We start from the raw sequence: 27,949 nt of genomic DNA on the forward strand, positions 1-27,949 counted from the left end.
GAGAAGATCGTCAACAGACAATTAACCTGCTTCCTTGAAGAGAACAACACCTTGGACTAGTCCCAATGCGGATTCCACAGCACCACAGCACCGAAACCACCCTCATCACCGCCACTGACGACATCAGGACCATGCTGGACAATGGTGAAACCGCAGCCCTCATCCTCCTAGACCACTCGGCCGCCTTCAACACTGTCTGCCACCACATTCTATGCAGGGTTCCGCAACAAATCCTTGGACTGGATCACCTCCTTCCTCACCGACAGAACACAGAGTCCGCCTCCCTCCATTCCGAACCAAAGCCACCAAAATCACCTGCAGCGTCCCCCAAAGATCAACCCTCAGCCTGATCGCATGACCTCAAAATCGTCTCATACGCTGACAGCACCCAGCTGATCCTCTACCTCACCTAGGACCCAGCCACCACCAACACCAACTTCCACGAAGGAACGAAGGCCGTCGCCGAATGGATGAAGAACAGTCACCTGAAACTGAACTCAGACAAGATGGAGGTCCTCATCCTCGCCTCAAACCCCTCTTCCTGGGACAACTCCTGGTGGCCAGCTCGCTGGGAGCTGCGCCAACACCCACTAACCAAGCACGCAACCTGAGGCTCATCCGAGACTCATCACTGTCAATGACCCAGCAAGTCAACACCATCTCCTCCTCCTGCTTCAACACCCTCTGCATGCTTCTCAAGATCTACAGATGAATCCCCACCGAAACCAGGAGGACAGTAACCCAGGCCCTCGTCACCAGGCTGGACTACGGCATCGCCCTCTATGCGAGAACCACAGCCAAACTTCAGAAAAGACTCCAACGCATACAGAACGTCTCCGCACGCCTCGTCCTCGACATTCCCCGACACAGCCACATCACAGCCCACCTGAGAGAACTGCACTGGCTTCCCTTCAACAAGCAGATCACCTTCAAACTTCTCACCCACGCTCACAAAGCACTCCCCGCTGCCAGACTAACATACCTCAACAAACGCCTCACCTTCTACACTCCCAAGCGCCAGCTCACTCTGCTGAGCTCGCCCTCGCCACGGTTCAATGCATTCACCAAACGACCACCGGTGGTAGATCTTTCTCCCACGTCTCCGCCAAGACCTGGTGCACCCTCCCCATCCACCTGTGACAGACCCTGGACCTGCTGACCTTCAGGAGACTTCTCAAGACCTGGCTGTTTGAGCTGTAGCAGCTTCCCCCCCCTTAGCACCTTGAGACCCTCGCGGGTGAGTAGTGTGCTCTACAAATGACTGTTTGAATTTAGCTACTTCTGCCTGGTGGCTTTGAAGGTATAAATGATTGAGGATAAGGGTGACAAATCTCTGTCCCTTAAAGCAGGTTTCAGTGGGCTAAAGATTTTGTGTCATATCCCTACTAAGTGAAGAGGGCTGGACTGCCACCTCTGACACATCCGTTTCACGGTGCATATACCAAGTGAGGCTATGGGCCTGTCAGGAGGGTGCAGGAAATATCCATCTCACTTTGGCCTCTTGTCTGAGAGAGCAGCAGAAAGACAGACCCACAACCTTTAGCCTTGTGCCAAATTGTCCCACATTCCACATACAACATCAAAGAACTACTCAACAATACATCCACCCTCAGCACTAGAGGACATGCAACACTACCTCACCAAATGCTCCATCACATCTTATACTATCAACTGTAACACATCATAGAACAAAACACCATACCATGCAAAACAATATCAAATACATAATGCATTTTAGCATGTACCATGCATGACAAATTAATACCTTACCACTGTTCAACATCATATCATATTAGGTAACACCATATCGCATTGCACAACACCATGACTGTACATTCCATAGTACTGCATGTCACACGATGCTACAGCACACATTGCAACATCCAAAACCTCATTACACTAGAACACACCTCTTCACACAACACCACATTACTCACTCCTCTAACATATCTCATGAGCTCTTATAATGCCCATATGCTACATTTCATCCCCCAAAACAACAATGTCAATCCTGTTTCACGAGCAAACTTGGGTGTGCTTTAGCCTTTGGAGCTAGCTTCCACAGGAGAAGGATTCTAATTTGCAGGGATTAAGGAAACTACCCCAACCTATTTAACAGGGCCCTCTCCCAATATGGGCTTGAAGAAAAATGTTGAAATACATGAGTAACCACCAGTAGATCAAATAAAGTGATAAATTACTCAAAACCCCACCTAGTGTAAGCAACTGTGGTGAAGTGGTAGGCCAGCAACAGAAGTTGAATCGTTTCTGGTCACCCATTAGAGTGATTATCAAAGGACAGATACAAACCATGAAGGGGGTTTTATAAGGCAAGCATTAATGGTTCTACTTCATGAAGAGGGGCGTAAAGTCCAGAAGTGAACAAAGAAAAAAGACATACTTTGTTGAGTGTAAAGCAAACTTTAACAAGAAAGAGGAGGCAATGCTTGCAAAATATTTGGGCAGCTAGTTCAAAACCTAGGGATCTAAGATGGACAAGAAAGACGCCTCCTGTTAGACCTGGCATTTTTGGTGTGATTACCCCGCAACTTTCTGCCTTCAGACCTCCTGTTTTTGCTAGAGTAGTTTTTGCTGGGCTTAGGACTCTGTAAGCTTTGATACTGCTAACCAGTGCTGAAGTGCTTGTAGTCTCTCCTTAAAACATGGTAAGATTGCCTTATAACCAAATGGCATATTTAATTTACTTATAAGTCCCTAGTAAAAGGGGACTACCTGTGCCCAAGGCATGTACATTAAATGCTACCAGCAGGCCTGCAGCACTGATTGTGCCACCTACTTCAATAGTACTTTATGTTGTAATTTTCTTTATTCAAACTTTTGCATAAGATTAGTTAATGAAACATTGACTTCAGTTACGTTTAACAATAAATAAGCAAATAGATTAATAAAAGTTGATGCAACTTAAGTCTCTTAATGATTGACAAAAATATACAAATATTTAAATATATAAAGAAGTAAATAGCCCAAAGGAAGGAAGGGAAGAGAAAAGGGAAAAGGGAAGTAAAACAAAAAACATCCAAGAATTAATAAATATACATATATTAATAATAGGAACATCAGGACTGACCTACAGTAAAGAGTTAAAAACTGTGATTTATAATTGAGAAACATATCTAATGAAAAATATCTCCAATTAATCACTGTAAAGCACTGAAATATTAAAAACATTATAGGCTAAATATGAATAATAAAATAGGGACTAAATATGCCTTATACGTGTTAACATTTCACAATAAATGAAAACTGTGCCTAGTTTAATGCTATTTATAAAGCAAATACAGTTGCTAATAATTCTGGGTATATACTTGCAAATTCTCTAGAAAGTATAAGCTACCTTAAAGGAAAAACATTACACCCATGGAATTACATTATTACCCAATTTCATGTCTCTGGCCTGCCATAGTAGCCTGTGTGTGTAGTTTCAAACTGCCATTTCAACCTGGCAAAATAAAGCTTTTGCCAGGCTGAAACTTTCCCTTTTAATATGCATGCCACCCCTAGGTTAGGCCCTGGACAGCCGAGAGGCCAGGGTGCAGTATATTTAAAAAGTGGTGTATTTACTTTTTAGTTTTACATGTCCTGGTAGTGAAAAACCCTTAGAAAAGATTTTCTCTACCGCAAGGCCTACCTCATCCATGGGATAATATTGGAGTTACATACTTACATTTAATAATATGTAATTTCCAGATGGGAGCAGTTAACCAGTTCATGTTTGGTGTCTTTTAAATTATACTGAAAAATCCTAACTTATGGTGAAGTCGGATTTTAAATTATAACTTTGAAAATCCAGTTTTAGAAAGTTATTTTAGAAAGAAGTGCAACCCAACAAACCCTTCCATGCATGGGTATGAACTATTGTGTAGGTAAATAAGAGATTCTGATCGAAGAGCACAATATTATATATGTTACATTTTCAACTATCTACCCCAACATGTCACAGTAATAAATCAAACATTAATTGATTATATTTATAAAAATAATGATCTCAACAAAGAATTGTATTCAATAGATGACATTTCTTAAGGCTGCAGATTGTAATGTTCCAGACTAACATTAATCTTGCAAAACACGATTGCTTGATTACACACATAAAAGATTAACTGCTTCGCTGTGGCGCACATTCCTGCGCTGTGTGGGCAAATTCCATGCATGCGCAAATTGGACGGCCCCCAGCCTTCCGACGCACATGCCCACTGTGACATTGGATGGCCGGGGGGCGTCGGACGCATGGAAGAGGTTAATGACCACAAAGTCCACTCAAAGTATTCTCAGTCCTTCATACACAATGAATCAATGTGATGATGTGGATCCAGTAGTTGTCATTGGACACAGTAGGACTTGGTATTGATGTTTTGACCTCAATGTATAGTCTTCAAGGTCATTCTCAGTACAATCAAATTAAAGGAATTGTAATGAAGACCCCACAAGAATTCACAAAGAAAATAGACAGTACTTGTGGTCAGCAATCACAAAGAATTTGTACAAGTATAAACCTTACCGGTTAAGTAGTCCGCATAGAAATCAAGCCTAGCAGAGTCAATCATTCAGTGCAGTCTCCTGCCCATAGTACAATTAAAAAGCTTTTAGAATGTTGGCATTTTCCTGCCTTAGCCATTTAGTGCCTGCAGCCTGTCTCTGGATCACATGGCTAGGTGTAGTTGGCATTTGGACTATTTGTATTCCTCCTAGACAGTGACTCACAATATAAAACTTAGGTGTGCCTGGATCGGCCATCGCTTGCAGGATGGGAGGGAGGAGCTGGGCACAGCCCTACTTACATTTGAATAGGTGTGTCCTTCTGCCACACAAAGGACTGCATATCCCCTGTAGTTAGTCTGAAGTGTAGGCAGGAAAGGCAAGTTGCCAAGGGACTTTAAAGGAAGTTTCTAGAAGCTTTCCCCCCACCAGTTCCAATGGAAGGGCACCAGGTATAACTATTGGACCTCAGACAACACCTCTTCCGCAAACCTTTGAACTTATGGATACTCTGCCGGGGAGGACTGCCACTCTGCTGGACTGCTGCTCTGGAGGACTGCTGACATGCTGCGCACATGCCTGGCTGGGGTCAGGACTTGCATCTTTTAAACCCAGAGTGACTACAAGGGCTAGTTGGCTGGCCTCCTGGTCAGAGGCCCATGGGGCACACCAGGCTTCCAACAACATTAAACCCAGCACCTGGGCTCTTCTATCCTAGTCTTGCCCTCCCAAGTGGTGCCACCCCAGCCGTGGACCCTTGAAAATTTGCCTGAATGTGCTCCTGCAAAGTACATCTTTGGTCCGCATTGGAACAGACTTGAAGCCCCGAAAAGCCTCACCTCACAGCTGCCAGCCTCATTGTAATCTATGCTGAGTGATGCAAAGTTTTGCCCCTCAGCTGGTAGCTACATCGGAACAGACGCCAAGTAATGCTTGGTGCTTTTTGGTGCTATTTTCACAAAAATCTTTAAAACTGCATATCTCCAGTTCTACTCATTGGATTTTTGTCTTTTTTGCTCTTGTTTTATTTCTTAAACTCTTTTTCCAACATAGCGTGGGATCCTTTTTGTGTGGTATTTTCCACTTTATTACTATTTGAAGTGTTGCACAAATACTCTACACATTACTTCTAAGTTAAGCCTGACTTCTGTGTGCCAAGCTACCCAGGGATGAGCACAGGTTCATTTAGGGTTAGCTTGCGCCTAACCATGACAAGAATTATGTTTAATGTTCGACCAAGGCTCACACTGCAGTCAACCAACAGCCCAATATCTTACACCACACAACACCCCCACCTCTGCCCACACCCTTTGCTTTCAGGCACATACACTTTCTTTTAATGTCATGGTTACATATGATTGTTCATTAAATATAAAATTGTGACATAAATTGCAGCCATTTTCCTATGCCTAGAAGGCTGGTTTCTAGAACACTTTTCCTGACTGAAGTATTCATTGACACTTTTCTCCTGTTTTTTCTCTATCCTTCTGCCTCTGCTAGGTGGAAAGTGTACCACAAAGCCTTTCCAAGATGCATTGATGTGGATAACGTCAAGGAACTAGACTCTAACGTTAAATACTCCATTTCCAAAGCATTGAATTTTGCTCTTACGCAGAAAACTTCGTAAGTATTGAGTATCATGGAATTCAGAACAAATATAAGTTGGTGCTTCAAATGGAGCCATACTCTCTTTAGCAATTGGATTTCTAATGAGACAATAAGAGTGGCCACTTTCAATTGAAATCAGGCATGACTCAAGTAAGGTTTTTCTTTTGAATTTCAAGATCTTTTACTCTAGCTGGTACCGCGGACTGTACAGTGTTCCTTTAAGAACCATAGTACAAATGTGTTGTGATGTATGACAAGTAGCCGAGTAGTAACTTTCAATATTCTTTATAAGTCTTAGTTGCAGGATGGTATTCAAGTACAAGAGGCCCACCAGGAGTACTCTGTCTGCTGCTCAGCCCGTCTGCAATTGTCACACCTCACCTCACCGGCACCCAAACATTCTATTTGTCTCCATCACACCAACATTCCACTCAGAACACTCACACTGATCGAGCAGCTAGGAGTCCAGGAAACATAGGAGATGCATTAATACCTAAACAGGATATAACAGAATGGCAGCAATTTTGTTAAAAACATTTTAAGATGAACCATGTCCTGCAGCCACTACATATAGAATGAAGAGTGAGCGAAATAACTTTCAGTCGTATTTCTAATCTCATTCAGTCATTATAAGTCTAGGATGCCCTTCAGTGTTCACCATTTAAGTGTTCATAGTTATGGCATGTGCATGTTAGGCACACGCATTGTATCTGCATACTTCCTGTCTCCTTGAATTGACTGAATTACCAGAGAGATGATGGTGTTACATTAAGTAATTTAACTTTATATACTCTAAATCAATCTTTAAATCTTCCTCTTCTATTCTTAAAGTCATAACTGAACTTACTGCCCATCCATCACAACGTGGGGGGTACACAGCAATGCTCACAAACACAAAGCTAGTGAGTGATCAGAGGATGGCTAGCACCCATTATTTAAGGTGGTCAGCTTCAGGCAACGGTACCTAGCAAACACTACAATTTGGCCAATTTTGCTTGCCAACAGTTTGCCATAACAACCAACGTAGAAGCACTACCAGGGCCAACTCCTATTCCTATATCCAAATTTGGGCCTTGCTAAAAGGAATCTGCATATTCTACAATATGCTAACGATATTTTCATAATGGGCCAGGTGAAATCGGGGCTCCAACGAGAGCTAAGTAAGCTCCATATATATAACACCGCCAACTCCTTAAAAATCAATCATGATAAGACCAAGGTTCTGATATTCGGTGGCTGTAAGAACAAGAGAAGTCTAAGGTGGCACATTGGGCCTGAAAAGATCAATTCAACTAAAAAATATAATTATTTGGGAGTTTGGTTTTGCAAGTCTTCTAGACCATCAGCTCACTTAGCTGCCTTGAAAAAAAGAGAAGGTGCAATAACATACTCCCTGACCCGACTGAACCAGACCCTGAGCAGCCCCTCCGCAGAACCCATTTTGAAGGTGAACAAAGCTACACTACCCCCTGCCTTAAACTATGGGCATCAGGCCTTCCCTGGTGCATGCTCTGCTAGTCTTGACCTCGCCCAAGTTACCACCTAGAAAAAAATCTTTCATCTTCCGAAATTCATTCAGAGGGCAAGACTACGTCTGGAGCTGGGCCTACAAAGACAATCCATCTATTGTGAGGCAGATACTTTGAAATATTTTATAAAGTCATTAAAAGCTGCAGATACTACCTTAAAATCCCGGCTCAAAGAAACCTTTGCCAGTCCTGGAAATCCATGGAATCGTCTGATTACAAAGGCCATAAAAATGCTAGAGATCGACAACTCACTACTAACTTCAGACACTATTCCATATCCAGTCTGGAAAAAAGTTATCAATAAGCAGGTGAAACTAATCTCTCATCGGATGGACCTCCAGGTTTTAAAAACACCTATTGTCTTGCTCCCCCTGAATATTTCATACCATCCTGGAGTACCGCAATCTTATTTGCTGGACAATCTAAATGCAGTGGCTCGGAAGAACATAATGTTCATGCGCCTCTTAGGCCTGTGCTCTACGGCCTTTTAAAGATGGGCCCCTTCAAAGGAGGGGGGGGGGCGTGCAGACTGTGCACCTACCAAACTGAATCATGGTTGCATCTTTTGTGCTGTTGCCCTGTCATGGATGCCCCTAGAAGATTACTCTTAAAAGCCGTATTTTCAAAATGGGACATTAGGTCATGCTGGGAGGCAACGGTCCTCTGTTTTACTTCTTCAGACATTCAAGCGCTCGCAAGGATTGGAAAGTTTGTAAGACTCCTGGACAATCTTCTTTCACCCTCTTTGGCCCCAGTGCTTCCAGCTCCTCCCCCCCAAAAACTCATTACAGATTTTTCTTGTCCCCTGGTTTAGCACCTCCTGTTTTAATCTATTTTATTTCTGGCCTAGCTCAGTAGTGTGATCACACTGGTAACTATAAGACTGCTTTTATATGCATAGACTTTTTAATCCTGATAGTGTGTTTTCCAGTTTTGCTTTTTAATATGATAACTGTGCTAATGCTAATATTTTATAGCAATGGTTTAATTAACTGCGCTAATCAAATAAAATTGAAACTATTACTATATCAGTTTTGAATATTAAGGACACAGGCCTGATATATTAGGCAGCCTTTACCTTTCTTTCTTAGTACTATCACAGTTGTTTGTGGCTCATGATTTCATTGAACTGAACTGATGTTATGTCCACTAGTCCGATTCAATCAGTTATTATTTCAGTGAAAAATAGTTTGCTATTTCTGAGTCCTCTTCTAATCCACAGCCCCAACCTTACAGTTTTAGTGATGACACTGTACTAGAAATAGTCTCACATTAGAAAATGTTACTATCTTACTCTATCCTCACTGTAGAACAGATTTATTTCATATATTGTTATTTGCCCTATATGCTAGCATAGAAGAGGATGTATACTAGCTACTAGAGTGGTTGATTTTCAAGCTGAGGACCCGGGTTCACGTCTCTGCAGGTCTATGTCCTGAGATTCTGGGCAAATTGTTTAATCTCCCCGTGCCTAACAAAATTAATGTGTATATATGTAACACAACTGGTGCTCATGTAAAGCCCTCAGATATTCTCAGGTTGAGTTTGCCGATAAATAACTTCTTTTCAATTTTGTACTGCTTTGTCACAATGCACAAATGTTCAACATAACGACAGCATTCATGTATGGCAAAATCTATCTATTGAAAACCAGAGAACACTATGTTCAAATAAACTTTCCATTATACATTCCGCTCCAAAGCCACCAAGATCATCTGCAGCGTACCCCAAGGATCATCCCTCAGGCCAACGTTGTTCACCGTATACATGGCACTGCTCACCCACGTCGCCCGATGGCACGACCTGAACATCCTCTCCTATGCTGACGACACCCAGCTGATCCACTCACTCACCAAGGACCCCCACACTGCCAAAACCACCCTCCACGAAGGAGTGAAGGCCGTCGCCAACTGGATGAGAAACAGCCTTCTGAAGCTGAACTCGGACAAGACGGAGGTCCTCATCCTCGGTTCCACCCCTTCAGCCTGAGGCGACTCCTGGTGGCCGATGGCACTAGGAGCACCCTCTACACCCACCGACCATGCACAAAACCTGGGGGTCATCCTGGGCTCCACACTCTCCATGACAAAGCAGGTCAACGCCGTCTCCTGCTCCTGCTTCAACACCCTCCGCATGCTTCGCAGGATCTTCAAGTGGATCCCCACCACAACTAGAAAGACGGTCACCCAGGCCCTCGTCAGCAGTAGACTGGACTATGGCAACACAATCTACAAGGAACCCTGGCCAAACTCCTGAAACGGCTCCAGCATATCCAGAATGCCTCCGCATGCCTGATCCTCAACATCCCGCGCCGCAGCCACATCACACCCCACCTGAGAGACCTGCACTGGCTCCCCATCAACAAGAGTATAACCTTCAAGCTCCTCACCACGCACGCAAGGCACTCCACAACACCGGACCAGTGTACCTCAACAACCGACTCAGCCTCTACAGCCCATCCTGCCAGCTCCGCTCTGCAGACCGCGCCCTCGCCACTGTCCCCCGCATACGAAGAGTGAAAGCCAGTGGCAGATAATTCTCCCACCTCGCTACCAAGATGTGGAACACCCTCCCCATCCCCCTACGGCAGACCGAAGACCTCCTAACCTTCAGGAGACTCCTCAAGACCTGGCTCTTCAAACAGTAGCAACAATCCCCCCCCCCCCCCCAGCGCCATGAGACCCTCACAGGTATGTAGTTTGCTTTACAAATGCTATGATTGATTGATTGATACTTATCTGGATGTGATGGTTCTTAGTAAATAAATCTTCTCTCATTCTCCTAGAACACTGGAAACCAAACTGAAAGGATTTTTTGGACGTCAGGAATCCTGGAAATCACTACAAGACCTCAAGAGGGTTTTTTGGACCCATAAAACTTCTACTTCAGGTAAGAAATGTACTTTCAAGAGGCAGTGTGTACATTGTGTGTCTAGATCACTTTAAGCAATCTGATTTGTGAGGCTTTATGACATTCCATCACTTTACAATTCAATTAGAATTTAAGGATTAGCAACAATCTAACACCCGGATGTGTTTTTCAGGACGAGCTTCTGGAGACACTAGGGGTTAGAGCAGAGGCAGGCATTCAATTTCCCAGGCTCCCCCGCACCGCATCCCACTGCTGATGCCCTTTCTGCACCCGGAGGTGCATAAGGCCGCTGGAGGCTTCTCGCTGCGGGGGACGTGCTTCTGGAGACACCGGGGGTAGTGCTGAGGCAGGGCCTTCATTTCCCAAGCTTCCCCGCATCGCAATGCTGATGCCCTTTCTGCGCCTGGAGGCACATAAGGCTGCTGGAGGCTTCCCACTCTGTGGGATGTGCCCGGGTAAAGCCCAGCCCAAGAGCAGGCCCATCCAAGCCCATCGGAGCCTGAAGGAGGCTGGGCTGGGACCTCCCCTAATGTCCGATCTCTGGGGTACCCAAAGACTCCAAGAGGATAATTCAGTCAGTGATTGCATCACAATCCTATTGCTCTATCTTACTATGGTGCTATTTACATTCTCTTACTTTCATCAATAACCCTAAATCACTGCACTGGGCTGCGACTGCCTCTGTCTGTTGTATCCATGCTCCCTGTTCGTATATTACCCCGAGTTTTGGTACTGCTGCACCGTTGGATAAAGGGTAAATGCAAGGAAGTTTAAGCTGTAAAAAAATAAAACTCTGGCCAAAAAAACTAAGAAGTCTGGGAATGTCAGAACAGATGTGGCTCAACTAAACCTACAATGCCTGGCTGATATCGACAATTTATTGAGGCAGTAGAACAACTTTTAAAAACTAGTGGGGACAAAGGGAAAGAGAGGAGCCAACGGCAAATAGTCCCAGCGATGTTTAAAAAAAACGAAAGTCTGTGAATAATCATACGTGACCACTAGCCGTGTTTGTGACTCATCTGAACCTGCAGGACTATCAAATGGGCCAGTTTCTGAGAGGATTGATTTGTGTAATCCAACAATGTCTAGGACTACAAGCTCAGATCGTTCCTTGGACCCTAAAATTAATGTTATTGAAAACGTTCCCTGTCACAATCACTTTGAACCATTACAGTTGGTTGATGAATCCACGGGACTGCAAACTGACCCCAAAGACATAAATCAAGATTTGCCCATCAATGTTGGCTATGTTACCATACAAGATATGAACATCTGCCTTGAAAGGCTGGATATCAAACTGGACCACCTGAAAAGTTTAATCCTATTGTTGTCGGACACAATTAACAAGTTAACAACTTGTTTTTGCTCTTGTAAGCATGATACATCTTGCCAGAGGGGGGCCACAGTTCCCTTGCCCACAGTGCAGTCCTGTACGACTCATAAACACCCCCTCCCACACCTTCAAGCATTGCTTTGCAACCAGTGATTCCCACCACTTATAGCAGACCCCAAACGGGGAAAGCGATTATCCCGGGGAAGTTGTCAAATAGTTCTCAACATGTAGCAACTAAATCCAGTTTAGAGTCCTCAAGGCCACTAAGATCTCAGAATCTACTGAGTTGTGCTACTAGCAACTTGCCTACGACTATTCATCCAAGGAGGATGGGAGATCATCACTCTGCTGTCAGAAGCATGCTCCCTAAAGCTAATCCTTTTATGCCATCTTCTAATCCACCAAGGAGACCTTGGGAAATTGATTGTCATTTGTCCAAATTAGGCCATTCTTGCTCCATTTATGTGACTCAGGTCCCAAAGTTGAAACCTGGCACGTATGAAGATCTGGATGCTCTGGTTAATAAAGTTATCCACTGGCTGAGAATTCAAAGGGAATGTTCTTCATAAATAAGATCCGATATTCCACTGGCCAAGAGGTACACATCGAGCTCATCAACCCATGATTGTAAACAAGTTGCTCTTACTTCCCAATATATGGTCGAAAACCTAGTCGATTTCTAGTTACGCACTTGCAGTTTGCATGGGGTGCAATCACTGGGTATTAGCTTAAAGGCATTTCTGCCATCCCGTGGAATTTTATGGAACTCTGTTAAAGCCAAAAATCTTTGGATAAAATTGACTGACTAAGGTTGATTCTTAAATTGGACTTTAAGTCACTAATGAAGTCAAACAACTTAAAAGAAACCAGTAGACTGCCTCTAGTCTCTGTTGTCATTGAGTGTTCTGATGTTATTGTTTTACCCTCTGTTGATAAAAGTAATTCTCTGGGTTATTGTAAGTGACTAATAACACAGGCTACCTTCAGGCGGGGAAGGTAGATTTATGTTCCCCAATAGGGGAGCAGGGACATACAACCCTTCATGCCCCAGGGTGCATTGATGCCCCAGACTTATCTCCTGCAAACCCAAGTAATCTGTCTGTTTATTAAGACAGGGTCGAAAAGACCAATCATCAGGTGGGGTTGGTGGATTCAACTACCCTAGATCTTTCTTCTGTTGACCCAGGTAATCTGTCTGGTTATTATGCTGGGGATGAAAAGATCAACCATACAGACAATTATAAGGTAGGATTGGCAGACTCAACTACCTTAGTAGAGAGTCATGGCCATATGGAGCTACATCAAATTTCACTAACCCCTTGTGAGCTGGTCAACAATCTTGCAGATAGCAGGTGTGAGCACTATTTTGCTAATAGGTTGAACCACCTAGGGAATTGTGGCCAAGAGGAGCTATTAGTTGCTCCAACTGAAATTGAGCCGAATGGGCAGTGTAACCCCCTGCGCTTCCACAAATTACTATCCTGGATCATAGCAGGTCCGGGGTCGAAATTAATTGATTCAGAATGGAGGGCATATATAGCCGAACAAGATATTTGCCTGTTACAGGTGACGTGGGCAACAGAAAAAGTACTTATTGATGGGTTCATTTGTTATAGCTTGAAGGCAAAACCAGTAGCCAACTGTGGGAGAGCGATGGGTGGGCTCATGATCCTAATTAAGAATGGTTGCGCTAGCACTTCTACACTGATGGCGATTGATAGTCTGGACCTAATGTGGATCACTGTGACTTTCTTGTCTGGTCTTTGATTGTCTATTTTTACTGTCTATGTCAGGAGCACAAGGGAACTTCATAAATCTCCCACATTATCCATCCCTGAGGGTTTTTGGGATAAATTGGAATCAAACATAAAAAACAGTAGTAGCTGGCGATTTCAATACCTCCTTTGAACCCTCAACTCACCCGAACAGGATAACAAAAGAGGAGGATGAAGTCTGTGGTATTCCACCACTGTTAGGTCTCCCTAAGAAACGTTAATACAGTTCATCTGCCAGGGCTGTGTCTTAGCCCCAACCTTTTTTCCCTGTATATTAACAATGTTGTGGACATTTTAGAACTATGCAGGAACACCTCCCCAGTTTTGTAAAATAATAAGATACTGATTTTACTTTTTGCTGACGATTTGCTCCTTTTATCAAAATCACCAATGGGCCTCCAAATTTTATTCGACCCTTTTTAAAATTTTTGTAATTCAAGAGGTTATGAATTAAACATAAATAAAAGCAAGTTTATGGTGTTTGAAAGAAGAAGAGAAGTTGAAATATCTATGTAGGTAGCAAGGCTCTTGATAGAGTTCATAGCTTTGACTACTTAGAGGTCAGACTCATGGATAACTTAAGGTGGACAAGCCAATTGGAAAAATCTAAACTAATGAGCGAGCACAGATCTAATGCTATTCTGAGGTTTTACAATAAAACGTTGTCGCGCATAATTCCCCTGCGGTGGAAACCTATAGTGCAAACGCACAGGGAGCTGCTCATTATGGGGCAGAGATTTGGGTCTGTGGAAATCTACATTCATTAACGATCGCTGAGAATAAATTCTTCAGAAGGCTATTGGGTCTACCATCCACCTCACCACTAAATCCCATGTACTTTGATGTTGGGATAAAACGAGTACCCGATCTGGCTATTTTAAAAACCATAGCTTATTGGATCTGACTTTGGGCCATACCCGAACTTGGAGTTTTTAAAGACTCAATGGTAGAGCTATTGAATCTTCATGGAGCTAGGGACATTCTATGGGTCAAAGCCATCTCAGGTTGGTTTTCCAAATTTGGATTGCAGAACTTGTGGGATGACCCTAACTCCATTGGAAAATCAGATAACAATCTGTTAAAAAGTCGATTCTGGGCTTTTATAAACGACTGTTATGCTACGAATATCAATAATGGCTCTGTAATCAGCTCTTTTTGAGATCACAAGTTTACTTCTATGTGTGAAGAATTTCTTGATTCAATATACTCATTCTCGACCATGAAGCTGTTTAAAAGATTCCGTTATGAGATCTTACCAATGAGATCTTTTACAAGCAAATACTGTACTAACCAAGATCTCAAAATGTGTCCTATATGTTGGTTGAGTAACGAAGATGAGAAACATGTATTGTTCTTCTGCATGGTGTACCATACCATACATCGCAAATGGTTAGTTCCAATCTGCCGCGACTTGGCTACTAGTAGTCACCTGAAAACTTTCAGGATTTTAAAAAGCGTCACGTCACCAAAAATAGTATTTGCTGTTAGTACATTTTTACAAGCTATGTGGTACAAGAGACTACAATGTATAAATGTAATAGATTCCCATGGTTACTAGTCTAGACTATGCCAATGTGCTCCTTCTTGGTGCCAATAAAAGTGAGATAGCACGACTCCAACGTGTGCAGAACTCTGCGGCTAGAACTCTGGACGGCCTCCCCCGCAGATGCTCAGCCAGAGCGACCATCAAAAAATTACACTGGCTACCCGTGGATTCTAGAATCAAATTCAAGACCCTAATTATGTCCTTCAAAATTCTCAAACTCAACAACCCCCCTCTGCTTCGACCCCTTCTCACTCCCTACGCCCCGCCACGGAACCTAAGATCCTCCAACCAAAATTTTCTATGCGTCCCTCGCATAAAACTCAGCCGCATGGGCGGCCGCTCCTTTAGGTTCCTCGGAGCCAAGATGTGGAACGACTTGCCACAACATATCCGTTCAATAGACAATCTACCAGCATTCCGGAAAGCTGTGAAAACGTTTGTATTCCCTTGCCTGTAACCCTCCCTCTGTCCTGCCTCCTCCCTCAGACCAGGTTCTGGGTTCCTAGCGCCGGGACGCCTCATTGCTGGGGCAGCTGTCGCGCTCTACCAAAACCATAGAATAGAATTGCTTTACTTGTTGTACTGTAACCTAATTATTCATTTGCACTATGCAGAGTCACTTTATGCAATTGTTGCACAGTCTCTAGTGCACATCCGAGGCTAACGCTTTAAATGTATGTGTGTTTTCTAGCCAGGGCCAGACTAGGAACCAAAACCAGCCCTGGCAAAGTGCTCGGCCGGCCCCCAATCCCCCACCCCCTCCTGGGGGGGCGGGGGGTGCCGCCAAGCTCTTTGCCTGGGTCGGTTTTCGGCCGATTTTGTTACAGGGCAAAACAGGCCCTGTAACTAAAACTGCCCCCAGGGGCCCCAAACCGGCCTCCCACCCATGCGGCTCACCGGGGGAATGCCTGGTGCCCGCTACGGCCAGTCCGGCCCTGTTTCTAGCTATTTGTTTTGTTTGTCCCCTAAGTAACACATACTTTTATTTTATCTTGCACTTTAGTAACTGTCGCATTTTGCATGGTCAACTTGTTTATTTTAATTACTGGAGGAATACTACGATGTATAACAAACTTTTAGAAACTTTTTAATGATTTCCTTCATTGCATTTTTAACCAGGACATTGTGATTATACTGTGTTTGGGTGCATATAGGTCCCCTTTCTTAGAAAATGAATTACATGTACCAATCTCCTTGTTTATTACTTATTAGTGCTCCTGTTTCATATGTTGTTGTGTATAATTTGATGGTTATCTAACGGAATAAAGTTATTACTACAACTAAGAGGATTTATGAATATTTATCCGGCTGGTGGGCTTGGTATCTGTTTGAAATCTACCTTAGTTGCCGACCTTTACTGCGCGTAGGATACTTGAGTGTTTGATTGTAGATAGCAGGGCAATGATTCAGCTTGCCACTTGAAACCCTTTAGGCACATCACTGTTTAAACTGGTTAAGCACTGTGATTTATACACCTGAGCAACCCATTACATATGCAGATTTTAACACACCGACATTTATCTGACTGTAACTATAAACACCTATGATTAAAATTGATGTCCTGCACATCTAACCTGGGATTCTATAGGAATTCTATAACACATATTAGCAAGCCCATTATCGCCGTTTTATCAGACGTTTCCTGCCGATAAAACTGCGATAATTTTAACAAGGTTCCTTGCTAATGGGCCCCGTGGTTCCCACAGATGCAGCTCACTGTACCATATTTACAAGCTAGCCTCTCGCTTCTGTTGGAGGAAATAATGTAATATGCACAGCTACGTATACAGTGTACCTGGCTTGTGTTCTCCTCTAGTGAGTTTAAGCAAAATTATGATGGCCATTTTGGTTTGGGTTTAAGCCCCCTGAACACTGTGGGGCTCAAGGTCTGAATATTTATCTGTGGCAATCACGCATTCTGTAAAAAGAATAATTAATAGACAGAATGTTGAACAATGTCAAACATTCACCCCAGTACCGAGCTCTGGGCCTAAATCCATAGTTTGCTTGCTCCCCATGCCATTCCAGTTGAAACCCAGCCGTATGCAAATCAGACTTGACCCTGCTCCCTGTGGGAACAGTCCATCCTGAACGACTAGGCCAGGTCCTCCCTGGATTGGAAACAAGCATCCTGGAACCAGTTTCAGGGTTTCACCCCTCATCTGCCAGGCTAGCTTGACTCCAGTGGCACGGAGAGCACAAACCCATGTTGGGTGACAGTTGCAAAAAGAAAAATTGAAGGACAGACTGTTGAACAATTTCAAACATTCACCTCAGTACAGAGAGCTGGGCCTAAATCCATTGTTTTTGTGCTCCCCAATATTTGTGACTGGGGTGAATGTTTGCATTGTTGAGCATTCCATCCATCAATTGTTTCCTTTTGCATTCTGTGAGGGCTGTTCTGCCTTCTCCAGCCACTCCAGTTGTTCCAAACACAACGGCATGGAGTGGTGAGCTTATGTGGTGGTCGCAGAAGAGAACCCCTTTACTTTATGTTCTACACTCACCAGTGTAAGCGTAAAAGTAAATCAACAAAATGTCACTCACCCTGCACAGTACCTCAAACACTAGGCCCCCATGAGGATGGCGGGCGGACTTTGCCCGCCGGCTATCCTTCCGGTACAAGGGACTGCCAGCCATAAGGGGGGGGTGACCCTTGGGTGGAATTAGGATGCGCCCGCCACGATTGCGGGCGCATTCCTGTATTTTTTCCATTGTGGGGGGCTGTGAGGCGGGCGGTGGCAATTAAGGAATACCTCCCCATTCATTCCTATGGGCCTAGAGGCCCATAGGAATGAATGGGAAGACAATCTCAATTTGCGATTCTCAATTAGAGAATCGCAAATTGAGATTGCAATTTCAAGGGTGCCAGGGTGTCAAAAGGACACCCTGTTGCACCCCTGAAATCTGCTTATGGGTACATTTTGCACACACACATGCCCTAAGGGCATGTCTGTGTGTAAAATGGAACTTTGAAAAATGCACTTCACTGCATTGTTCAAAGTTTTTGCAAATTACCATGAAGTTCAACTTCATGGTAATTTGCGCCCCCCTATTAGCTTTAATGCATTGAATTATAGGAATCTCAATTTGAGATTCCTTAAATGAAATAGCAATTTAAGTAATCGCAATTATGCGATTTCTTAAATTGCGATTTTTGCGTTTGGGATGATGCATTCCAAATGCAAAAATACCGGTCGCAAAGGGGCAGATTCTGAGAATCTGCCCCTTTGCGAACGGATTTTAGCTTGATGCATCTGGGCCTTAGTCTGTTAGCACCAGTTCATGCTATGTGCTCCCTGAGTTAAGAATAGATTAAATTAGCTCTGCTAAATGTACCGTGTAATTACTACAAAAATATTGTACATATATATTCGTTTCCATTGTCCACGGTAATAGACTCTTCCTTCCAATTCAAACAAAGGAAGAAAACACCCACTGGAAAGTAATGAATGAATGAATGAGGGGGATCTTGTATCGCGCAAACTTAGCCCAGTGGGCGTCAAGGCGCCTAGATTAAATACAGCAACTTAAGACCTTACCTAGTGATAATTAATCATGAGTAAGCCTTCTTAAAGAGAAAAGTTTTTAGGGCTTTCTTAAAAGAGTCGATGGCAGGGAGAGTTTTAATCTCCATGGGGAGGGAGTTCCACAATTGAGGAGCGACGACGGAAAAGGCTCTGGCTCCCCATCTGACCGATTTGATGCGGGGAACAGCTAGTTGGCAGAGTCCCGCAGAGCGTAAGTTTCTTGTGGGGACATAGCGCGAGAGGAGTGAGCCAATGGCACTAGCAGGACCATCCATCAATGCTCTATAGGTGAAACAGAGAATTTTGAAGGCAATTCTGTGCTGTACCGGAAGCCAATGAAGCTCCTTCCTGGCTAAGGTGGCAGAGGAAGCTTTGGGGAGATTCAGAACAAAGCGTGCTGCAGAATTCTGAAGAGTCTGCAAACGGTGGATCAACCCTTTGTTGACTTCCATATAGAGGGAGTTGCAGTAGTCCAGTCTTGAACCCACCAGGGCGACTGCAACCTGTTTACGCGCCTGGGGGGAAAGATACCCACGGATTTTGTTGAGTACCCGAATCACACCACAGCAGGTAGCAACGGTCCTGTTGACTTGCAGGGACATAGAGAGTGAGGTATCAAGTATCACTCCCAGATTTTTGGCAGAGAGGGAGGGAGTGGGGCAGATGCCAAGAGAAGAAGGCCACCACTCATTCGACCACAGATTCTGGTTCTTCCCAAATATTAACACCTCGGTTTTTTCACCGTTTAGCTTCAGGGAATTTATAGTCATCCAGTCTGCCACATACTGCATGCAGACCCTGAAGCTGGCGGCAGATGTCTTAACCGAGGTGTGAGCAAGAGAGACCATAATCTGCGTGTCGTCTGCATAGGATACCACCTCCATCCCCTGAGATTTGATAAGTCTTGCAAGGGGGGCCACATAGATGTTAAAAAGTAAAAAGCTCAAAGTAGGGCAGCAGGTTCTGGAAGAATAAGTGAGAAAAACCTAGCCTCTTAATGATAACAGCACACACAAATGGTAAATATTTTCTTGACAGTGTAATTTTATTCACAATACTGTACTCTGTCATTTAGAGTATGTGTCCCAACATTGGAAAGAAGATGCTTTCTTTGGGTACCAGTTCCTCAATGGCGTTGATCCAATGATGATAAAGAAGTGCAACAAAATCCCGGACAACTTTCCAGTGACGGACAGCATGGTGGCATACATCCTGGGGCCAGAGACAAACCTTGCAGTGGAGTTACAGGTATGCACATTTGTTCTTGGTTTCCAAAGACCTGCAAACTGGTGTGTGTTTAAAATGAATTCAGCTGGAGGCTCCGCCAGTTCTTTTGTTGTGAAGTGTGGCTTGATAGTGTAACTGTCTGCAAGAGCTTTTGTTACTATCTCTTAAACCTGCACTTAAAGCAGGGTTGATCTCTGTCCAGATGACTGTTTGTATCTCTCCTTGAATTCTTGGCTGTTTAATGTAGTATGGAGTGTTTGCATTGGGATCCATTACCTATTACCTCACATCTCGCAGGTACATTGAATGAATACAAATTGCATTGTTTTCTCCGCGCATGTATAGCACCTGCAACAGCAGCAGGTGAAGCTTCTTTCACACACATAGCTCAATACAGCACAGGCAACAACAGTAAAGCTATACACACACAGACAACCACAGCGGATGCAGAAATGATTAAATATCATTTAGCTAGCACAAGGCACAATGTTCAATCACAAAATTGTAAACAGAGCAGTTCAAAATCTGGGTGTCACACAAAACAAACAGGTGTGCTACAAAGAGCTTCCTCTCCAGATATAGGCTCCCACATTCAGGTGTCATGGAGTTGGTCTTATGGCCAGCACATCCTTCTGTTACCATATTTTACTAGAGTTCAAAGATAGTCACCACATTCTAGGTAATGCGTGTTTTCATTTGCAATGTGGGTTGTTCCTCGGCTTGGGAATTATATACCAAATATTCAACACTTTGGCTTCCATCTTTGAAATATAAAACTTTGCTTCAAATTGTATTCAATATGAATGACAATAAATCAGTATTTTAATATATAAATGTTTTGAATGACTAAATGTAAGGAACTATATAGGTACCTCATGCCTATGTCCATTGAACTTGATTGGCCAGTTTATAAATTTCTCCTGGTCCGACAGCAAGTAATGCATGCTAGGTTTTTGTTCCTTTGTAAAACAGGGAGATAGGTCCTGGGGCGTAAGGTCAGCTGGACCATATATAATATTTTGAAAAAAGCAAGTGCTGACCATACAAAAAAGTGATCTCCTTCTTTGGAGTGACAAATAGAGAAAATTTCTGAATTTGTCTGGTATTATTTATTTTATACCCTTTTACTTTTTGTTTTTTAGACTTAGAATTCATATTGTTTTCTCCATCTGATTTCTTCTTTATTTAAGTACTAACACACTTCTTTTTCAAGGAAGATAGTGCAAATAATGAATATTTATGGTGATGCACAAATATTTGTGCAAATGTATATATGAAATGTTCAGGTTGATGTTCTGTTGTTTATATTCAATGTTTTTTTGTATATGTTTTTTGAATAAGTGTATGTTAAATGTATATGGTACGTCTTTTTCGGACAAATGAATTTCTAAGTCTAAAAAACAAAAAGTAAAAGGGTATAAAATAAATAATACCAGACAAATTCTGAATTTTTCTCTATTTGTCACTCCAAAGAAGGAGATCACTTTTGTGTATGGTCAGCACTTGCTTTTTTCAAAGGATTTTTGTTCCTGACACTGGAGTCTGTTTCAGAACAATTAGACACTACTAGGTTGCCTGATGACACGTCTATGAGGAGGCAGCTACAGCATATATTACTTGACTTGTCTCAGAGGTACCTATTGATGCTCTTTAGTGACAGATACCAAGTTTCGGATGATGGTCTGCCCTAGAGTTATAAGGCCTTTTAGTCCTGTGACATGCTTTTATTCAGCTGTCAAAAAGGATGAGAGGGCAGGCTCCACTTCCCCATGCACACTCCATGCCTTATGGATGGATGTGGTATTTCTATAGTGCATACCAAGCCTAAAAGCAGCAGAGCGCAGTACATGATTAAAAAGAAAACTTGGAGTCAATGAGTAATGGGAGAGAAATCTGTTAGGTGGATGATTAATGAATTGTGTTGTAGTATTCTTTAAAGATGTAAGTCTTTATCGCCTTCCTGAATTGCAAGAGCATTGGGTCAGTCCTGAGAAATGTAGGGATGATGTCCCAAACCCTGGTTGCATAGGTGAAAAAGGTTTACATTGTTTTTTCTTTTTTATACTTGGTCTGCAGTTTAATGGTGTCCTAACTGCAGGTGTGGCATGAACCACCATATATGGGAGCTTATCTGCATGGTAGGTGTGGGTCCCTGTCATGATGGCTTTGTAAATGTGGCTTGTTTTGAACATGATGTGGGCTGGCAAGTGGAGCCAATGAAGGGCCTTCATTATGGTGCTGATGTAGTCCTGTTTCTTCGGTCCCCTAGATGAGACTTATTATGGCATGTAGGATGCCTCTAAGGCATGGGTCTTCAATCTATGGGACGGGACCCCCACTGGGGCCGTGGAGTCATGGGATGGGGGTTGTGCATTCCCGGGCCTCACTTCTACCTGGACTTTCAAAAAAGAAAACTGGCCCCGGGCAGTTCATAATGAAATCAAAATACTTCAAGCTGCAATGTTCTCTTGTGCTTTGAAACCAGAGCTGATCAGACAGCTAAATTAGGCTTCTTCCCTTTCAGGATGCCTGCTTGCCTGAAAGGGAAGGAAATATGTGCTAGGCATCAATCTGAAAATGTTAAAGGTAATTTGCAGCTGTAAAGAATGCTTTGGAGCTGGTACTGGCTTTCACTGATCGAATCACTATAAGCTTTGTGATGAGCTATGAAGTGCTTCGGTATACAACATTTAGCACGCATTTTTTACCACGCACTACACTTACAACGCAGGCATTACCACGCATACCATTACAACGCATTGCGCTGGGGGGCGCTCTAGGATAGGGAATAAGTTTAATTTTATATCCAACACCTTCCCTAGTGTCCACGGGGACTGGAGTTGGAATATAAAATTATACTTACCACTATCCAGCACCTCAAAGCGCTATGCGTTGTAACGGTATGCGTTGTAAATACCGCGTTGTAATGGTATGCGTGGTAATAGTATGCGTGGTAACATCATACATCCAAGTGCTTCTAATTGTAAATATATTTACATAGCACTTACAATCCCAGTGGAAGTGTTGAAGGCCAGTAAGGAGCAAGAAAAAAAGGGAAAGCCAGGGTAGGATGGGCAGGCTGGCAAAGAAAGTGTGGTGAAATGTGTTGGAAGAATAAGAGTGTTTTATACCCAGAGAAGTGCCCAAACACCTGTTAATATGCATTACAGATTGCTGCTGTAAACTGTCACTTACCTGGCAGGCACATTGTGAATTCCTATTCTGACTTTTTCTGTAGCTGACTTTTTATGAGCAGATCAGTACCCCTAATGCCTTTTATGGGAGCTGACAATAAGTTAAAATGTTGAGGTACTTCAGTTTCATATTCTAATTAATTTTCACAGATAGTGTCAATGTACTGAAAGATCCTACTAGAAAAGGTGTTTCAGAATAGACAAGTGATCTCTAAAGTGTGTGCTTGTAATTGTATTTACATAGCGCTTACTATCCCTAAGGAGGCGTTGAAGGGTCAGTTATGTACATAAATTGCATTGTGTATGGTCTGGGTATTACAAAAGTCTATATTTTGAAGCACAATTGTATCATAACATGGTTTGCTCATTTTGTAGCAGTTTATCTTATACTGTGTGTAATGTTAGTATAATAATGACTTATATATTCACTGGGCCTTCTGTCACAGACTGTGACCTCATAGCACTAAAAAAATACGAATCACTATTCTCCACTGCACCAACCAAGATTTATTTCTGTGGCTCTCTAGTTACACACATACCATTTAAGCTGACCCTTAATTTATATGTAGCTACCTGACAGTGAAGGACTTAAACAACCAGAATATTTTGTTTTTAGCCATACCTTTGACCCACCCAAGCGCTTACGCTCTCAAGGCCCTCCAGCCGCCCCCCAAACATGACTGAAATCAACAACAGCAGCAAACTAATAAAACCAGGAGTCAGTTTTTTTCTAAAATAGAAATGTCTGTTTTCATAATGTTAAAAATAAAACCTTTTTAGAAAAATAGTGTGAAAGAAGATTCAGGAACCACTTCCTCCCCTAGAATTAAAGAAAGCATCCTACTTGGAACCTTTCAGTTCATCATTAATGACTGTAAATGGTATGTTTCAATGATGATTACTGATGTTCAGCAACATCCAGTTCCATGCAGCTGTAAAAGCCAAGCCACCAGCATCCCATGAAATATAGTATGGTTCTCCTCGAATGCCTTGCACTAAAGTTGTAACCTATACATTACAGCCATTATACCCAGGGCCACTGGGATTATGTGATTGTGAAACCACAGCGATTTTCACATAATTATAGATTTGTCACATAGTCAATCATCTGCCACATAAGCTGCTGATTTTAACAAAAAAAATGTGTTTATAGCTAGACCGGTTCACTGGCTACTAAAAGACAGCGACACATGTTGCTGCGCAGTAAGGGCCCTTTGCAAAGCTGGACTGGTCACAGTTCTTTTGCTTATTGCTGTATTTGGGTGTTAAACTGGTATTTATGAGGTGCATTCACAGATTGACCGTCTCTCTGGAGAAAAACAAACAGACTCATCACATTAGTTTAGAAAGGTGTGATCATCCAAATACACTTTGCCAAAATAGGTTTTATTTATGGATACTGAATACTGATTTTTTAGAACAGATCGTAGAATCAGACGATCCAGGAGGAGCAAAACAAAAATCAGGACCACCACAAACAAGAAGTACTACTCAACCGAAAAAAGACCTCAAGAAGAAACCGAATGTCAGTTAGTGATTAACATATCGGACTACACCTTTTCAGAACGGGAGATTAAACTACTTCAGAAGGGCACTTCTTTTGTACCAACGACCAGGACTGACCTTTTAGAACTTGAAATCAGTACATTTAAACTGATCAGAAAGTTAAGACTACGCCATTTCTTTACCAACATAGCACCACCATTGGGAGATAATGAGCCTGACCCTCTCATGGGCCTGAAAACTTTCAGCTCTTTCCAAGCCCCTCAGAGTCATAAAACCATCGACCTATTTGAACAATTGATCAAAAAAGACCTGTTAACCATTAACTTCAAGAAAAACACTTTTAAAAATATCACACAAAAAGACCGTGATATGCTCAAGAAGATTGCGAATAATGACGACATAACCTGCACCAAAGCAGATAAGGGCGGCGCATTAGTCGTTATGAATTCGACAATGTATCACCAAAAAATCAGTGACCATCTATCTGATGAGACCACGTATTCACAACTGGCCAGCAACCCCACCACAGAATTCATGAGGACATTACAAGGAATCATCAACAAGGCACTATCATTAGGTGTGATCAATCAGAAAACCAAGAACTTTTTATTGAAATCGTATCCCAAAAGTCCTCGAATATATGCTGTACCCAAAATACACAAAGATTTAATGGATTCCCCCATCAGACCCATTGTATCAACATGCGGCAGTATACACCAACCTATAGGCCAGTATCTAGACCGTCACCTCCAACCTGTCGTTCAATCAATGGCTAGCTACATCCGCGACACCACTGACTTCTTGAGAAGACTTCAAGATATTCAAATAGACCTCAATGAGAAACTATGGCTATGTACAGCTGATGTTAGCTCATTATACACCTCTATCCCACATCAAGAAGGTATAGATGCCATGGAACAAGCTATCATGAAACTGGATGTAGATGAACCTTTGAAACTATTCCTGATGGAATTAACAATGTTCACCCTTTACCACAGCTACTTCACCTATAAAGACAATTGGTTCTTGCAACTAGTAGGTACCAGCATGGGAAATAGCGCTGCCCCAGTATACGCGAACATCTTCATGGGAGAGTTTGAGAACAACAACATCTGGCTGAACCCGTTGTGGAAAATCACCTAAAAATGTATGTACGTTACATAGACAATTTATTCATCCTTTGGAAAGATACACGGGCTAACTTGGAACTTGCATTAACCACTTTGAACTCAGTTAATCAGCGCATTCAGTTCACTTGGACCATAGACCCAACAGCAATAACCTTTTTGGATGTTCGCATCACTATAAAAAATTATCAAATCATGACAGATATTTTCAGAAAATCAACTGACCGTAACAACATGTTACACTATTCGAGCTTTCACCAGCCATCGCTAAAAAATCATCTACCTAAGTCTCAATTACTAAGAGTAAAACGAATCATCTCAGATCCTACAGTTTTGGAAAGCAGAATGGATGAAATGATTGATCGCTTTAAAGCGAGAGAATATTCAGAAGATCTACTCATAAAAACAAAAAATGATGTGGAAAAACTAAACAGACAAGAACTATTACAATCACCGAGAAAGAAAAAAGAAAATGACCGAATGGTCGTTGTATCTAAATATTCTAATGCTAGTTCAGCATATAAAAAGATTGTACTAAGACATTGGCCAATGTTACAGTTAGAGACAGATTTTAAAGATATGTTTGAAGCCAAACCTATATTTGCCCACACTAGGGGCAAAAATCTTGGTGAAATTCTTAAACAACCTACAGAACAATCAGTGATCTACAAAGGCACCAGACCATGCAATAACTGCAACAATTGTCATAACGTAATTACAGGCAACAAACTATCACACCCCATGAAAGGTTACAACATCAACCTGAAAGTCACAGCCACATGCGATTCCAATAACCTTATTTATCTACTTAAATGCCCATGTGGGAAGGTATATGTGGGCAAAACGGAGCGCAAGTTGAAAACCCGTGTCAATGAACACAAATCAAACATCCGAACAAAGAATCTCAAATCATCTATAGCGACACATTTTTTGGATATGAACCACACCATAGCCCAGCTCAAATTTATGGCATTGGAAATTGTCCAAAAATCAGAAGGAAGAGACAATAGTAGAGCGTTACTACAAAGAGAAAATTTCTGGATTTATAAATTAAATTCGATCAAGCCCTTCGGCTTAAATGAACGGATTGAGTTTTCATGGTATCTGTAACTTTATCACAATCCTGAATGACAGCACCAATGGTGCCCTTAGTTCTGATCTGATCTCCGCACCGTGGATTTCTATCAATGTATAGACATTTGTCAATTTAAACCTTAATGTGTATACTATGCCAGTACTTTGTTTTATATTCAACTGTTTTAATAACTATTATTTGCTTATATCGTTTTCTAGTCGTTCTGTTTTCTAGTCGTTCTGTACACTAGTAACTACACATTTTCCTTTAGTCCTCTTTTGCTCTTTACCCCTCGCGATCACGTGACTCACTCAAACTGCACGCACTTGTTTATCAAGCATACTTCCGCATTTCCGGGTTAACCATGCCGGTTTGCGGTCGGCGTTCTTGAAACGCTGTGAACTTCGTCTCAAGTAAGTTATCGCCACTCTAGACCCCTGAGCATTGCTTTCTTAGCACGCTTTTCACCTTCGTTTACACAGCATCACCCTTTCACATCACGTTACTATTTCTTCAGAGCCTTATCTAAACTATCTTCTTTGGCGCTCTGCCATCCACCTTGACTACTCGACTGTTGTTAACTACACGCCACTTTGTGTTCGATCCAAATTACGGTCTTGGCAAAATTTCTCGCACTTTTACACGTCAACCGGTGAACACCCTGGGCTAAGGGTCTATTTCTATTTTAAAAACTTTGACAAATGTTCGCCGTTATAGTTACAATTATGTTCGTCTTTGTTTGTAGAGGCTCCCCGATGAAGGGCTGGTAGCCCGAAATGCATTGGAGCAGAAATATTAATATGGAACATGAATATTAATATGCATTACAGAGTTGAATATATCTTTTGAAATTGGATTTCATCAATGGATGTACAAACAATAAACATATAGTTGAAAATACTCATCTTCTAGTGCATCATTTGGAGGATTACACCAATTTGAGTGCCTAAGGGATGTCACCAAAGTTCTTTTAATGACACATTCTTCATGATTTATGGAAAAGTACCATTGTGAATTTATGAGTAATTCTTTTTGGAGGCTTTATGCTTGAACTCTGTAGTAAGCCTCTGATACACCAAACCACAGTCAGCCACAAACTCGAGGCTTGCTAAACACTATTTAATATTG

The 27,949-nt window shown here is 42.4% G+C and overlaps 1 protein-coding gene across 1 annotated transcript in view; it reads left to right on the forward strand.

Annotated features, from left to right (window-relative positions):
- LOC147678111 (hydroperoxide isomerase ALOXE3-like) overlaps positions 1-27,949 on the forward strand; it is a 168,419-nt gene that overhangs the window by 87,518 nt on the left and 52,952 nt on the right. Inside the window, exons 4-6 of the mRNA XM_086945970.1 lie at positions 5,998-6,120; positions 10,420-10,523; positions 19,768-19,940. Of these exons, the coding sequence (XP_086802096.1) occupies positions 5,998-6,120; positions 10,420-10,523; positions 19,768-19,940 (400 nt within the window). The remainder of the gene's footprint in view (positions 1-5,997; positions 6,121-10,419; positions 10,524-19,767; positions 19,941-27,949) is intronic.

Source organism: Lissotriton vulgaris, chromosome 12 (genome assembly GCF_964263255.1).
Source record: "Lissotriton vulgaris chromosome 12, aLisVul1.2, whole genome shotgun sequence".
Lineage (NCBI taxonomy): Eukaryota > Metazoa > Chordata > Amphibia > Caudata > Salamandridae > Lissotriton > Lissotriton vulgaris.